This window comes from Enhydra lutris, unplaced genomic scaffold (genome assembly GCF_002288905.1).
Source record: "Enhydra lutris kenyoni isolate GAN:26980312 unplaced genomic scaffold, ASM228890v2 scaffoldscaffold8, whole genome shotgun sequence".
NCBI lineage: Eukaryota > Metazoa > Chordata > Mammalia > Carnivora > Mustelidae > Enhydra > Enhydra lutris.
The window spans coordinates 23,176,242-23,189,966 of NW_019154092.1; the positions used below are offsets into that span (position 1 = coordinate 23,176,242).

General features: G+C 39.9%; 1 protein-coding gene across 1 annotated transcript in view; it reads right to left on the reverse strand.

The window, feature by feature from the left end:
- LOC111142447 (cadherin 2) overlaps positions 1-13,290 on the reverse strand; it is a 259,753-nt gene extending 246,463 nt beyond the window's left edge. Inside the window, exon 1 of the mRNA XM_022495596.1 lies at positions 13,155-13,290. Coding sequence (XP_022351304.1) covers positions 13,155-13,214 — 60 coding nt within the window. The 5' untranslated portion in view covers positions 13,215-13,290. The remainder of the gene's footprint in view (positions 1-13,154) is intronic.
- Between the last annotated feature and the right edge of the window lie 435 nt (positions 13,291-13,725).

Consider the following 13,725-nt stretch of genomic DNA (forward strand, 5'->3'; position numbering starts at 1 on the left):
CTATAACACATATGCTAAAATTATGGAAAAACAGAAATACAGACATGGTGCTGGTGGGCCGATTTGGAAAACATTCTTGTTTGCAACCCAGCAATTCTACTCCTTGGTGCATACCTTAGAGCAGCCCAGCATTCTGTCACCTGGGAGCTTGCTAGACAGGCAAATTCTCAGGCTCCACCACAGATTTACTAAATCAGAAGCTCAGAGGGCGGGGCCAGGAATCTCTGTTTAACGGGCTTTCTGGTGATTCTTACACAACCTCAAGTTTGAGAAATGCAGTCCTGGGGTATCTCAGACACTTAATGCCCAGGTGGCAAGTACAGCAATGTTCACAGTAGCCAAATTCTGAAATCACACACACAAACCCATCAACGATAAATTGAACAAGTGAATTCTACCATATTCATAGCATGCAATGCCCTGGAACAGTGAAAATGAACAAATTAGAGTTACACAACTCAACTGAATGAATCTTACAGACAAAATAAGCAGAAGCAGCAAATCACAAAAAGTACATTATGTATATATATATATGCACATAAATACACACATATGCATAGTGTACTTATAAATGCATAATACACACACATTTTCTTAAATACATCTCTTCTCCCCCACATATATGGAATATATACATAGACGGTAACACTACAAAGAAAAGCAATGAATAATTAATTAGAAAAATGAAGACAGTAGTTACCTCTGGGGGTGAAATGAGGAATTGAAACAGTATTCTGGAGACTTCCAAGGTCCTGGCAATATTCCATTTCTTAACCTGTCTGGTAGTTTCACTGACATATTTGTATACTATAATTATTTTTTAGCCTGTGCATATATGCTTTATATGTCCTCTACAGGAACCACATTTTACAATAAAAAAAAGAAAAAAGATTTTTTTTAAAAGGTTGAACTTCATATATATACAAAATAGAACTGGATGCCAATCCTGCCTTAATTTTTTTTTTTTTTTTTTTTTTTTTTTTTTACCTGCATTCAAATAAATACCAAACCGGAAAACAGGCTCTGACATCAGGCTGCTGGTATTTGAATCCTAGTTCCTTCATTCACAAAATTACTTTGGGTACCTTGTTCTAAACTATCTGTGCTTTGGTGTCCTTGTATGTAAAATGAGCATAATCTTCTGTGAATTAAATGAGTTAATACACTTAAAGTATTTAGAGCAGTGCCTGGTGCATAGTAATTACTCAAAAATGATGTGCTATTATTAGGACAGGATGAAATTCAGTTAAAAGTAACATTTCCTCATCTAATCGCCAATAAATCATCAGCATCTACAAGAACAATGAATCTTCACTCAGTTTTTGCAGATTCTGTGTTGGCATCAACCAACATTACCTTCAACCTCCTCCTCTCTATGAGGTCCTCATCATCATGTTAAAAGGATTCAGAGATGAGTAAGTTACTCGGGCTCCAGGCTAGTCTCAACACATGCACACACACGCTTGCATCAATATCAGAACATTAAAGAATTAAATCACAGAAGCAAAGAGACAGATCTGGAAGACAGGAGAATAGCTTCTGTTCGATTACCTGTAATTCCCAAATCAAATGGCTGGCAGAATAACACTCCATATATATTAACCTTTTTCCCTAATCCTATCAGCCTAGACAACATCTGTTAGAATTTAAAGAGGAATGTTAAAATATGTGTCCCTCAATTGTGGTTTCCCAGTGGGGTGGAAGGGACACTCTGGTGATAGTCTGGTGGTAACTTCAGAGTTACAAGTTATCGGGCTATCACACTGAACATAGAGCAAAGCTTTGGACATAAAAGAGCTCAAATATATTCAAATAATTAAATTATCCCTTGATTGTGTTTGTGTAAAACAGTGGTAATGGCTATGCCCCCAAATCTTCAGTTAAAGAGCTTATACCTTGTTTACCATATGAAAGCACTTTTCTAAGTGATGTATACATATTAACCCATTTACTTTTCATAACAGCCTTATGATAGACCATCATAAAAATGTCCGTTGTCCAAGGGCACTCAATACCCAAGTGTCAGAACTAGGATATAAACACAGGTCAACCAACTCCAGAAACCAGTCTTACCCACTGTACCTCACTGTCTCTCTAGGCAACCAAATCAGTATAACTGGAAAGAAAAAAAGGACAAGAACCCAAAACCTAAGGAAATGTTAAATGTAATAAAGGCACCATTTCAGATCAGAAAACAAGCAGCTTTGTTTGACAAATGACAGCCATTCATGTGTTAGTCTGTATATTTTGTGTATTACATATTAGTGGGAGAAACTGAGTAAGACTCTCTACCCTCATACCACACAATACTTGAAAAGAAATTTCAGGTAAGTAAAAAAAAAAAGAAAATTCAGCTAAGTAAATATCTAAATGTGAAGATAAATACAATTTGATATAGCGTGAGGTTTGAGAAGACTGTGTTTGGAGGTGCATGGTCTCAATTTACATACCGGCACAACCACCAGAGCAGTGCTCCAGGAACACGCCTCACATATAAGTGTATGTATGTATACATGTATGTGTATATACATTTAAGTTATATATACATTTAGATTATGAAGGACCAAGACTTAGGAAAATAAGGAATAAGAATCACAGCACTATCCATTACAAATGCAAATACTAAAAAAGTAACCTCACTGTTTTCCAAAATATCTTTATTTTAGGTCATAAAATGTTATGAGCCATCTGCAGATAGTCCACTGTTATCTACATTTAAATATACCAGGATCCCCCTTTTAAACACAGCTCCACAGAGACGGCCTCAAATAAAGGGAAGACCCTAAACCAAATCATGGCTAACTCAGTTTCATTTACAAAGAAGTTAACTATAAATCAATTTCTAAACTAAATCAATGATTATTATGTTCTCCCAAACGTTCTTAGTATTTGCCAAACAGAAAAGACAGAATTGTAAATAAAAATTGAATGCCAAAAACACAAACACCGAACGTAAACAGTAACTTTTATGGGAGAAAAAGTATGGGTTGGGGCGAAACACAAGTGAAATACATATTACCTATCAATAAGCTAAGGCCTGGCAAAAAGTACAGTCTCTTAAATACTGAAAAATGAAGTCCACACGTGTAAGAAGGAAAAAAAAAAATTAGAGCTGCCTTGAAGCACACAAATCCTTGGTGGGCTGGAATCTGAGTCCTCAGTCCTCATCACCATGCATGGAATCCTCCACCGCGAATCTGGTTCTACTACACAACCATTATAAACGGCTAGAAAAGGCCTCTAGAAAGAAAGATCTTGGGACAAATATGGCACTCTGCATCCTTCATGGCAACCTTTCAGATCTTTAAAAAACCTACACAAACACGAAAGAGGGTCAACTGTTCCCAAAGATGCACTGAACAGCTGGAAAACTAGCAGTTTATGGCATTATAACCCTCCATTTAACCTTTTTTTAAATTAAAATTAAATCTGAGTAAGACCTCTTGGAGAAGTGGGTCACCAGTAAGCTCAGAGAAGGTATTAAGAAGCATCACGGAAAAGATTAGAATCTGTTAACACCCAAACCCGCTGCTTGAAGACCTCAGATCAAAAAGATATTTAGTTCTTTGCTTCTATCCTCCTTCTGAAAGAGGCTATAAACTACAGTCTAAATGTTTCTGACTTTTGGCTAAACAATACTGCCAAATTAAAAGAAAGAAAAGAAGAAAAGAAATTATACAGAAGAAAAAAATCTGAGTAGGAAAACCCACAGAAGGTGTTTCATGGCTCGACCAATCACAGATAGGCAAGCAAATTTTAGCTGCAATGAATCACTCCATTCTTTTTCTTTTTTTAAAAAAGAACTTCCTTAAATTCCTGGATATTTCTATGACATCCATGAAGCTTTCCTAATTTCGGACTATTAAAACACATATGACACAAACATATGGACACTTCTAGAATTGAGTGGAAGATGCCAGACACAAAAGGGAATATACTATAGGGTTTCATAAAGTACAAAGACTCCATAATATAAGCAAAAGTAATAGATGTTCCTAGAAGTAAAGTAAATGCTCAGCATGTGAGGACAATTAAAATTGGAGGAGGGTAACCCATGAGGGGCTGTTGAAGCTATGTCTTGACTGGGTGCTGACTCAATAGTATGTTCAATTTATGAACATTCAACAGGCTCTCCACTTACATGTGCACTTTCCTGTATGCATTTGATAGTTCCATAAAGTGTGAGTGTGTATGTTAGGGTGTGCGTCAACTCTGCATTTTGAATTCCCTAAAGTCCAATTTGGGGAAGCCAAACATTAGAAACTAATTTTGAGCATGTCACCAGCAAATGGACTCCACTGGTGGGCGGGGGGGGCAGCCAAAGGAGATGCAAAAGGTTAATATTTTGGCCACACAAAACACATTTTTTTCTTTATTTACTGGACCAGAAAGCTGTAAAGAATGAACTTCAGACTTTGAACCATTGTGTTAACCAATTAAGACAACAAAAGAAAAAAAAATTTCAAGTCGTCACAGTCTGTAGTTTATGACAGATTTATGTTAAGCAGAGGGAGCGGATTTTATCCCCTTTAAACTTAGTAAAATTAATGACTTTTTAGTCATTTATTTCAGAGTTCACTTAACAGCTTCCCAATGAACCAAGAACATTTTATTGGAGATTATGGTCAAGCCAACTGAATCCGCCCAGTTACAACAGGTCAAATTACAAGCAAAACAGTTCTAGGCTTTCTCCTTGGCAAAACAAGGATTTGCCAGAAAACACTGTCCCTCCACAAAACATTCGTGTGAATCTGCTTTACTAGTTCCTTTTGAGATGCGGACATATAATTTCATTTTGGGAGAAAAAGTAATTCCGATGATTCAAACATGGAAAATGCGCCAGTAAACATATTTCAAAATTTGGTGATTTAGTCTCTTGAATTTATTTTCACAGGAAAGAACGCTGAAAAAACAGTATCAAAAAAAGAAAAAGAAAAACATGCATAGCCTGAGGGCTTATAGGCTCTTAGGAAATATTAAAAGTTCTAAGAATTCGTGCAAAAAAATTATTTTTGAGAACTTATCAGTATGTTATTTGTTGATCGAGACAATCTGAAGAACATTATAAAATGGATTATGAATCATCTCCCTACGATATTTTCTCCTTTCTCTAAGAGAACATATTTTAAAAATGAGTGAAAATCCTAACCAAGATTTACATTTTGGCTTCAGATGCCAAAATAATTCAAAGTATTTAAGGTCAAATTAATAGAAAATATAATTCAGAAGTTCACTACTTAAAAAAAAAATCTTATCAACTCAGTAAAGAGGAACTGAAATTCCTCTCTAATGCGATATTCATTCCTTGAGTACCATTTTATTGAAAGGGTCCCAGTCCACAGACGGAGGATGAAAACCATGTGCTTTGCAGTCAGGCTCAATCTACTCTAACAGATACCATTCACTCTGGATTCTCAGAAAAACTACTCAAACTGAGTTCCACTTTCATCATCTCTAAAATGGGAATTTTATTTCACAGGGTTATGGATAATTAACTGGGATAACATAATTGTTCCCTTCACTGAAATTTAAAAAATATATTATTGTAAAGGTTTAATACTACCAGATATTAGTTAAAAAAAAAAAAGATTCAGAGAGGTGGCAGCAAATATCAAAGTTTTAACAGTTTTCTCTGGTGTATGTGCTTTTCTGAGTTACATGAATGACCTACTGAGAATTAATAAAAATAAAATAAATTGGGAGAAGTCCTAAAACTGCATATGAGGAAAAAAACCTGAAGGGCCAGGCTTACAACCATTACTGAAAGCAGTAACAGAAAAGTTCAATATTTAGGAGCACCTGGCTTGGTTCAGTCAGTAGAGTGTTGACGCTTGATTTTGGGGTCCTCCATTTGAGCCCCATGTTGGGTGTAGAGACTAGCTAAATAAGTAAACAAATAGACTTTTTTAAAAAAACCTCAATATTTAATATAACAGAAGAAAGCTGAATAAACACAAAATTTATTTTAATACTGAGGGAAAAATGGCCATTTCACATTTCCATTTCCAGTAATTTCTGGAATTTCTAAGACATATCCCTTCAATTAACTTTTTTTTTTTTTTTTACAAATTCCTTTTACTAATCCACTGATACATTAAATAATATACCAGAATGGGGGAGAGGGAATTTGGATACAAATATTTTCAATTATGATGGTCAAGTAAGCAATTATTTTTAAATTAACACAAAAAACCAATATTAAAACTATAAATATATAAATACTCTATGGTCAAGTAAATTTTTAAGTTAACATAAAAACCAGTATTAAAATTACAATAATAATATATTATTACTCCAGCACTTATTTATTTTTGTTATATGAAGGTATATTTTGTCAAAGAAAACCGAAGAACGGATCATGGATCAAGCATGTCTCCAAGCATGTCTCTATATGATTGTCATATTATATTTATAATAGCACTTCCTTTTAAGTAGCTCAAGCTGTTTTAAAGGCATTATACAATTAATTTTCCAATGCTACTTGGGAAAAACCCAAGTTAAACGGTTTATTTAATCAAGGCAGTAGACCAGAACATCTGATTTCCATATTATTCTTCTGTACCTTATGTTCTAGATAGTAGTAATAAGGTGTTTAGACCGCACTTTTGCCACCAGAAATATAAGGAAAAATTAAATATTCAAAGGAATGTAAGAGATATCACAATGGTTTAACGAACTAATGTAATCTCTCAGGCACAAATAACTCAGCAAAGTATGGTCATTTTATGATGCAACATGGAAACGATTCTATTATTTAACTACCCAACCTTCTTTAGGCCTACTTGTAGCTCAGCCTGCTATAGGTTGTTCTCAACACAACGTTAGGATGTTCTACTGTTACTTTAAGTCATCTTCATCCTATTTGTACATTGTTTGATTTTCTATTCTTTCGTTATAGCTTCTACTATGGTCTTCAACCAATTTCTCCTCATTTGGAAGCCCTGAAATCCCAGCGGTCATATCCGCTGTCCCTCTCTGATGCATTTCTAGGTACGTGAATGTGCCATAAACATTTGGTGGTTTAACAATCACTTTCTTGACCTGGAACTAGAACTGAAATGCTTTATTCCACACAGTAAGGGCTCTCAAATCTGCGTGCATATTACACATGATTTATTAAATCAATTTCTACTAATGACATTCAGAGTTCAACTAATCCAATCCTTCGTAATTACAAGTATTTTAATACATATCGTTATACATGCATGCAAACATATGATGTATGCATCATGGATTTATACATCATGACTATACATACATCATGATTTATACATCATGAATACCCACATATCTGTAGGAAAATAACTTGCTAGGTCAATGGGCTATATTTTTAGTGCTGACCCATATCCCTCAATTCAAAGGTTCTTGTGGAAGCCGTCTCCTTTCAAAGAAACACTGAAGTATAAAAGGAATAAAAGGAATAATTTTTATTCTTAGTAGTATCATATTCCCCTTTCTTTAAGTCTAACCCCCCCCAAAATAGTTTACTTTTAGTGGTAAAAGCAGCATTGAAAATGAAAAAAAATTATTTTTAAAAGTCAAGCATATAAAAAATACAGATGACTTCTAACCTACCATATATAATAAACTATTGTTGATGACCTTCAAAGTGATATTCTACCACTCTGAGTATGTGGAAATCTTTGCATTTCAGGTTAAAAATTAAAGTCATTCCAAAGTCTTTGAAAAGGAGTCATCTGGGGGATATTTTTAAGCAGCCCCAAGAGTCCCAGAACTGGAAAGTGCCTTAAAGATCAACTAACCCAACCAGGCCCAGTATTTTACTGTTGAGGAAAATGAGGTCATGAGAGTTTAAAGGCATAAACTACATCTGGACTAGATTAGAACCCCAGGTTCTTCCTGCCCTTGACACTAGCTCTTGCCCTTGACACTATGTAACATCAGCTCATTTGCACAGAACAAAATTACTACACCTTTGGTACCCAAATCACCTTGATGGCAAACACAAGGGTGTCAGTTAACTATGGATTGACTTCATGCTAAATTGTGATAAATGTTGCAGGAGATAGCAACCTTCAACATCAGATAATAACCCTCAACATACATGTTGTACATACACACACACACACACACACACACACACACACACACACACATACACACACAACCCAAGGTCTTGTGGACTTCTCTAAGTACGGAGAGGCTCAGACAAGGAAGTGCACTGAGTACGAAAGAGAGTGACCAAAAATAAGAACTGAGAAGCATTTATTTATAACCCAAATTTTCCTTTCAAAAACTCTGTTGTAACACAAATCATAATCTTTAAATCCAAATCTTTTAAAAAGTCCTATTTAGCTCCGGAATTCACCTTCTTTGACTTTAAAGACATCCCTCTATCTAGGCAGAAGATACAGCTCTAACTAAAACATTCATCTGTATATACCTCTTCCTTGGAATGAATAGGGTTGTTTAATTAAAATGGATCTACATTTAGTTAAATACACAAAGACTAGCATCTGTTCAAATTAACTGATATAATTTGCTATAAAATTAAAACAAAAATAACTTTTTGGTAGGAAAAGACAGAAATGTGAGGCATAATGATCTGTTGATACAAATTACATTTCAACTTACAGTTCTTAACCCAACTTGAAAATGCTTAGGTTTTTAGAGGGTATACTAATGGCAGATATGAAATACTCAAACAACAAAACCCAAACTCCAAATCTATCATATTTTTTAAATGGTTGATAAAATTCACCACCAATCTGTGCAGTGCTTAAACTTGATTACTTTTTGTATTTGAGCCAAAAGAACAAATTTGAATAATGTTAACTTGGGCAAAACGGTAGAGTATATACACAAACACTACATTTCTTAAATTACATCTAGGATTTTTCTTTAAAAATCACTCTTCTAACTTAAGAATATCCCTTTGAAAACAGAATGGGGATTTGAGTTACTTAGGATTTTCTTAAAGGCATTTTAAAGAAAGATTAACTGTTGCTTTAAGTCTTGACATTTCCTGATTAATAACCTAAAGCTTAATGAGGCACAACAGATTTAAGAATTGAAAATTTTTAATGAAAAGGGAAATTAAGGACAGTTTGGTGCAATACACTGTCACCAAAATAATCTGTTCCAGGAAGACTTTAGTCTCTTTATGAAAAAAACACAATCTAAAAAGAATTTCCTCTTAAAATCTGAACTTTTAGAAGAAGGTCAGAGCAGACTTCAGGAATGTTTCAAAGTCAAAAAGTACAACCTGTACATAAATTCTGAACTTGCAATTGGGGCTTAAAAAATTATATATAGAGAGAGATATAAATTATCTCTCTCTATATATCTCCATGCATATATATTTTTAAAATGTGTCCATAAAATGTTTTAGAACGCACAAATTATTATTTTTCAAATCACACCTAGGATGCTTGCAGTGTACCATCTATGAGTAATGACCACATACCACAAGATAAGAAAAGGGCAAAGTTATGAATAACTAGGGCCACTAAGTAGAATAAACTGCGAATACCAACTATGGTGATTCTCCTTACTCTCACAATAAGTTGTTACAAGACACATGAAAATCAAATAAACATTGAGAATAAATATGTTTTATATCGAACATGATTACTGCATACTAGATTTCCCACATCCTGAAAAAAAAAAGCTTCTTTTTATATGTTTCATGTATTGAATATTAATCTTTTCAAAGTGTTTACACCTAACAGATGAAAATCACATACGGTTTATGCCCTCTATTATCAGACTTCCTCACCAAGGGTTGAAAGCAGGACCTATGTGATAAGACTAAGAATCCAGAGTATCTATAAACATTAAGGTGATGTCCTTGATGCTTCATAACCCGTACAAGTGTATTTGAATTGGAACAGTGCAACTATGCAATTAAAGTGTGAACTAGAAAAACAAAGCAGGTTTCTAGTCTAGTAATTACTAGGTAGGGTTTAAAAGTAAAATTGATTTTTTTTTCTTCTTTTTTTTTTTTTTTGCCTGATGATAAATCTGTTGAAGTCTTTGAAAGTCACTTGTATAATTTAAAAGGAAAGTCTGTCCTAACTTTGTGATATCCTTTGACCCCTGAAATTTAATGGTTAAATTTGACTTTTTTGTTTTTAGTGCAAAAGAAAATGCTAATGCCATAAGTTAAAATGAGGAAGAATTAGAGAAAATCTTAAAGCTGCATATCATAATGTGCAAAATTCACAAGGATTGTGTAAATATAAGTAAGAGAACTAAACTAATAACCTCTCAAAGTAAAAATAAGTGTTCAAAGTATAACAAGGAACACTTCAGTTAACACATAAATGCATAAAGTCCTATTGAATATTTGTTCTTTAACCAGTCTGAAAAAATAAGGTTGCTCTGCATCTATACTAATAACCTATTCATCCTCTTTCCTAAACTCTTGTCTTCTTCATCTGACCTTAAAAAAAAAAAAAAAAAAAAAAAACAACAACAAAGGCTTGAATAGCAGATGACTGCAGAGGGGCCATTTTCACCTTGCAGATAGATCTTTGTTATTCTGGTGTGTAAAGCAGGCCGTTAGCACGAAGTCATTTCTAATCTCAGTTGTACAATCCACATGGCGCACTTAACCCTAAAACTCATGTTGCATAAACCACTGTTCTTTCACTCCTAATGACCTTGCAAATCATTCAATGTGATGGCTTAACTTGCACCCAGGAATCAGGAAACCGCTAAATAACTTGCTGACAAAGTTATAATTTCCCTTTTCCTGAGGGTTTACAAATGTCAACATGACATCTGTCTACAAGAAACTGAGAAAGAACATGGGATGGTAAAGATAAGTGCATTATGTGATGCTTATAAATGCTGTTGGTTTTTTTTTTTTTTAAATGCTTAAGGAAATGACTTAGAAAGTTCATACCTGACTTCAAGGCAGATGACTAAGAGAAAATGAGACTGCTCCAGTAGTACCACACTTAGTCCCACGGTATGAATGACCAACAAATGTCTCCTCCTGTCCTAACTTCACTGCAGTTTTCAATTAAAACTTACTTTCAGATCAAAAAGTTAGTGAACATAATACCATCTACCACTGGTTTCACACTCTGAAAATTTATGAAAAGTTGTTTGTAAATTAGTAAAACCACTCAATGATGTTCAAAATTAATGTTTTTAAAAATATGATTTTTTGATCAATGGCATTTTCTTTGTTGAAAAAAAGTAAAATATCTGATGTCCATAGGATTCTTGAGTTTATCTTGCCCTCCCCCTAACTTCAAACCACTGAAGTAGCATTTTTTTTTTCTTCCTTTCCCTTCAGCCTAACCCCTTCAGTAAACCCTATTTGAAAAGAAGAAACAATAAATGAAGTGACAGGAGGTGAGAGAATGAGGACTGCGCACTCCAAGAATAAAGGGCGGTTTTATAACAGGAGATACTTTTGTTAGTAAGTGACTGACGGGTCTCCTCCCCCAGTTAGAAGAAATTCCATCCACTTCTCAAAGCTGCAGAGGCCAAAAACGTCTAGTCTAATAGTTCAGAAACCCCAGAGTCAGGAGAGCCGAGGGGGGCGGACTGGCGAGTGGGGGAAGGGGAGAGAGACCAGCAGGAGACGAAAGAACAAAAGGAGAAACCCAAGAAAGGAGAAAAGACGGGACCCGGGCAGCCACGGAGTCAAGGAGAGAGAGAGAGAGCTTGAAAGCGGGAGAGCACGACCTGGGGGGAGAGAGCGCAGAGCCGGGCAGGGCGCGCCGCTCCACCGCGCACCATGGACAGGGCTCCAGCGGCCTCTGCCCACACCCCTCTAGGGGGCGGCGGGAGAAAGAGCGAGAGACCGCGGGCGCCGACCCCGTCCCGCCCCCGGCGCCCGCAGTCCCCCACCCCACCCGCCGCGGCCGGAGCGCGCCAGGCCCTGACCCGTGAAGACCACGGAGGGGGGCGATCCGCACCATCTGTCCCAGCCCGGGCCACCCCCGACGCAGCGGCACTTCCGAGCCGCGCCCGCACTTTTCAGAGCTGCCACCCGCCGGCCACCCCCAGCTGCAAGGATGAGCAGGGGACCCCTTGGGCGGATTCCCCCGGAGACCCTGACCTGCATTCAGGGCGGACACGCCCTCTCCTGCAGCCGCTTTGGAACCCCATCGCCTGCGGGGGCCTATTCAGAACGCCCCCCCCCGCCCCCGCTCTGCCCCAGCTCCACTCGGGGGTTGCGGCTGAGGAGCGCGGCGTCGCTTCCCGGGACCCCGTGGGCAGCCGGGAGGGACCTCGGCATGTCCTTCGGCCGGACGCCACGGGAAAGTTGGGCGGTCAGCCGGGCTGGGTACGGGTGGCGCGGAGTGGCTAGGAGCCTGCGACCTGCCTGGAGCAGGTGCTTCCTGCCGCGGAAAAGCCTCCTAGTACCGATTCCATGAAGATGCTGTCTGGCGCTCTCCCGAAGGCGTGAAAAGTGCGGAGGCTCCTCGCGAAGGCGTCCCCGAGGACGCACGCAGGGGAGAGAGAGAGGACAGAGAGAGAGAAATAATAGCCAAGTAACGGAACTTCTCCCCGCCCGCGGGGCAGGGGCTGGGTGCGGAGGCCCCGGCCTGCATAGACTCTTCGGGGCAGGGGGACGAGGTTTTCTTCCAGGTGGGACCAACACAGAATACAGTAAGGGCAAGAGAACAAGAAGAGAAAGCAACTCTGGGCTGGGATAAAGACAATAGGACAGTGGAGCCCTCGGGCAGCGGGAGGCGCGCGGGTGCCAGGGTGGGGTGGGGTGGAGGCACGTCCCGTAACTAAGACACCAGAGTGAGAATTCCTACTGCAAACTCGCGACCCATCCCTGCGGAAATAAACAAAAAAATTGGAGCAAAGTGCAAAGCGAGGAGCGAGAAGCGTAGAAAACTGCAAAACCTGGGAGCTATTCTGCCTCACCCTTCTGCTGCCTGGAGATACCCCCTGCAAGCTCGCCCGGCCCGGAAGGAAGAACAGAGGGGGCCGGCGATCGGTCCCTTCGAGACGGAGCGGCGCGGGAAGACAAGCCGGCCCGGCCAGCCCTGCCCCTGTGCCCGGCCCGAGCCTCGTGCCTGCGCAGCTCCCGACCGCGCGGTGCGGCACCTCCCTTCCCGGGTGCGCAGCCTGGCCCCGCAGCGGCGCGGGGAACAAAGGGACCCGGCGCCGCCCGCCCCACCCCGCCCGCGGCCCGGCCCGCGGAGACCGCCGCGTACCTGAAGCAGGGCCGCCAGAAGCGGCAGCAGGGTCCGCGACGCTCCCACTATCCGGCACATGGAGGCGGAGAGGGGCCGAGCGAGGAGCCGGAGGCGGCGGCGGCGGCGGCGGCGGCGGCGGCAGCGGCAGCACCAACAGCGGCGCGGAGAGACGGCTCCAGGCAGTTTCCACCCCCTTCCCTTCCCCTCCCCACCCCACCCCCTTCACCGCTGCTCTCCTCTCCCCGCCAATGGAGAGCGAGCTGATGACAAATAGCGGGCCGCGGAGTCCGCGGGACTCGCACCAGGAGTAATAAAACAGACCGAGAGATCAAGGAGCTGGGGAGGGGGCGGGGGAGAAAGCAAGCGTGCGTGTGAGGGTGTGAGAGAGAGAGAGGGAGAAAGAGAGAGAAAGAGAGAGTGTGTGTGCGTGTGTGTAGGCGGCCGCGGTGGCAGCGCAGGCGGCTAGGCTCCGGCCCTAAGCGCAGCGGAAGCCGGGAGGGATGCAGGCGGCGGGGACCTTGGCCGGTGTAGGATGCGGAGGTGGAAGTGGAGCGGCTGGCGCTCCCAAGGAGCTCCGCAACGCGAGGTT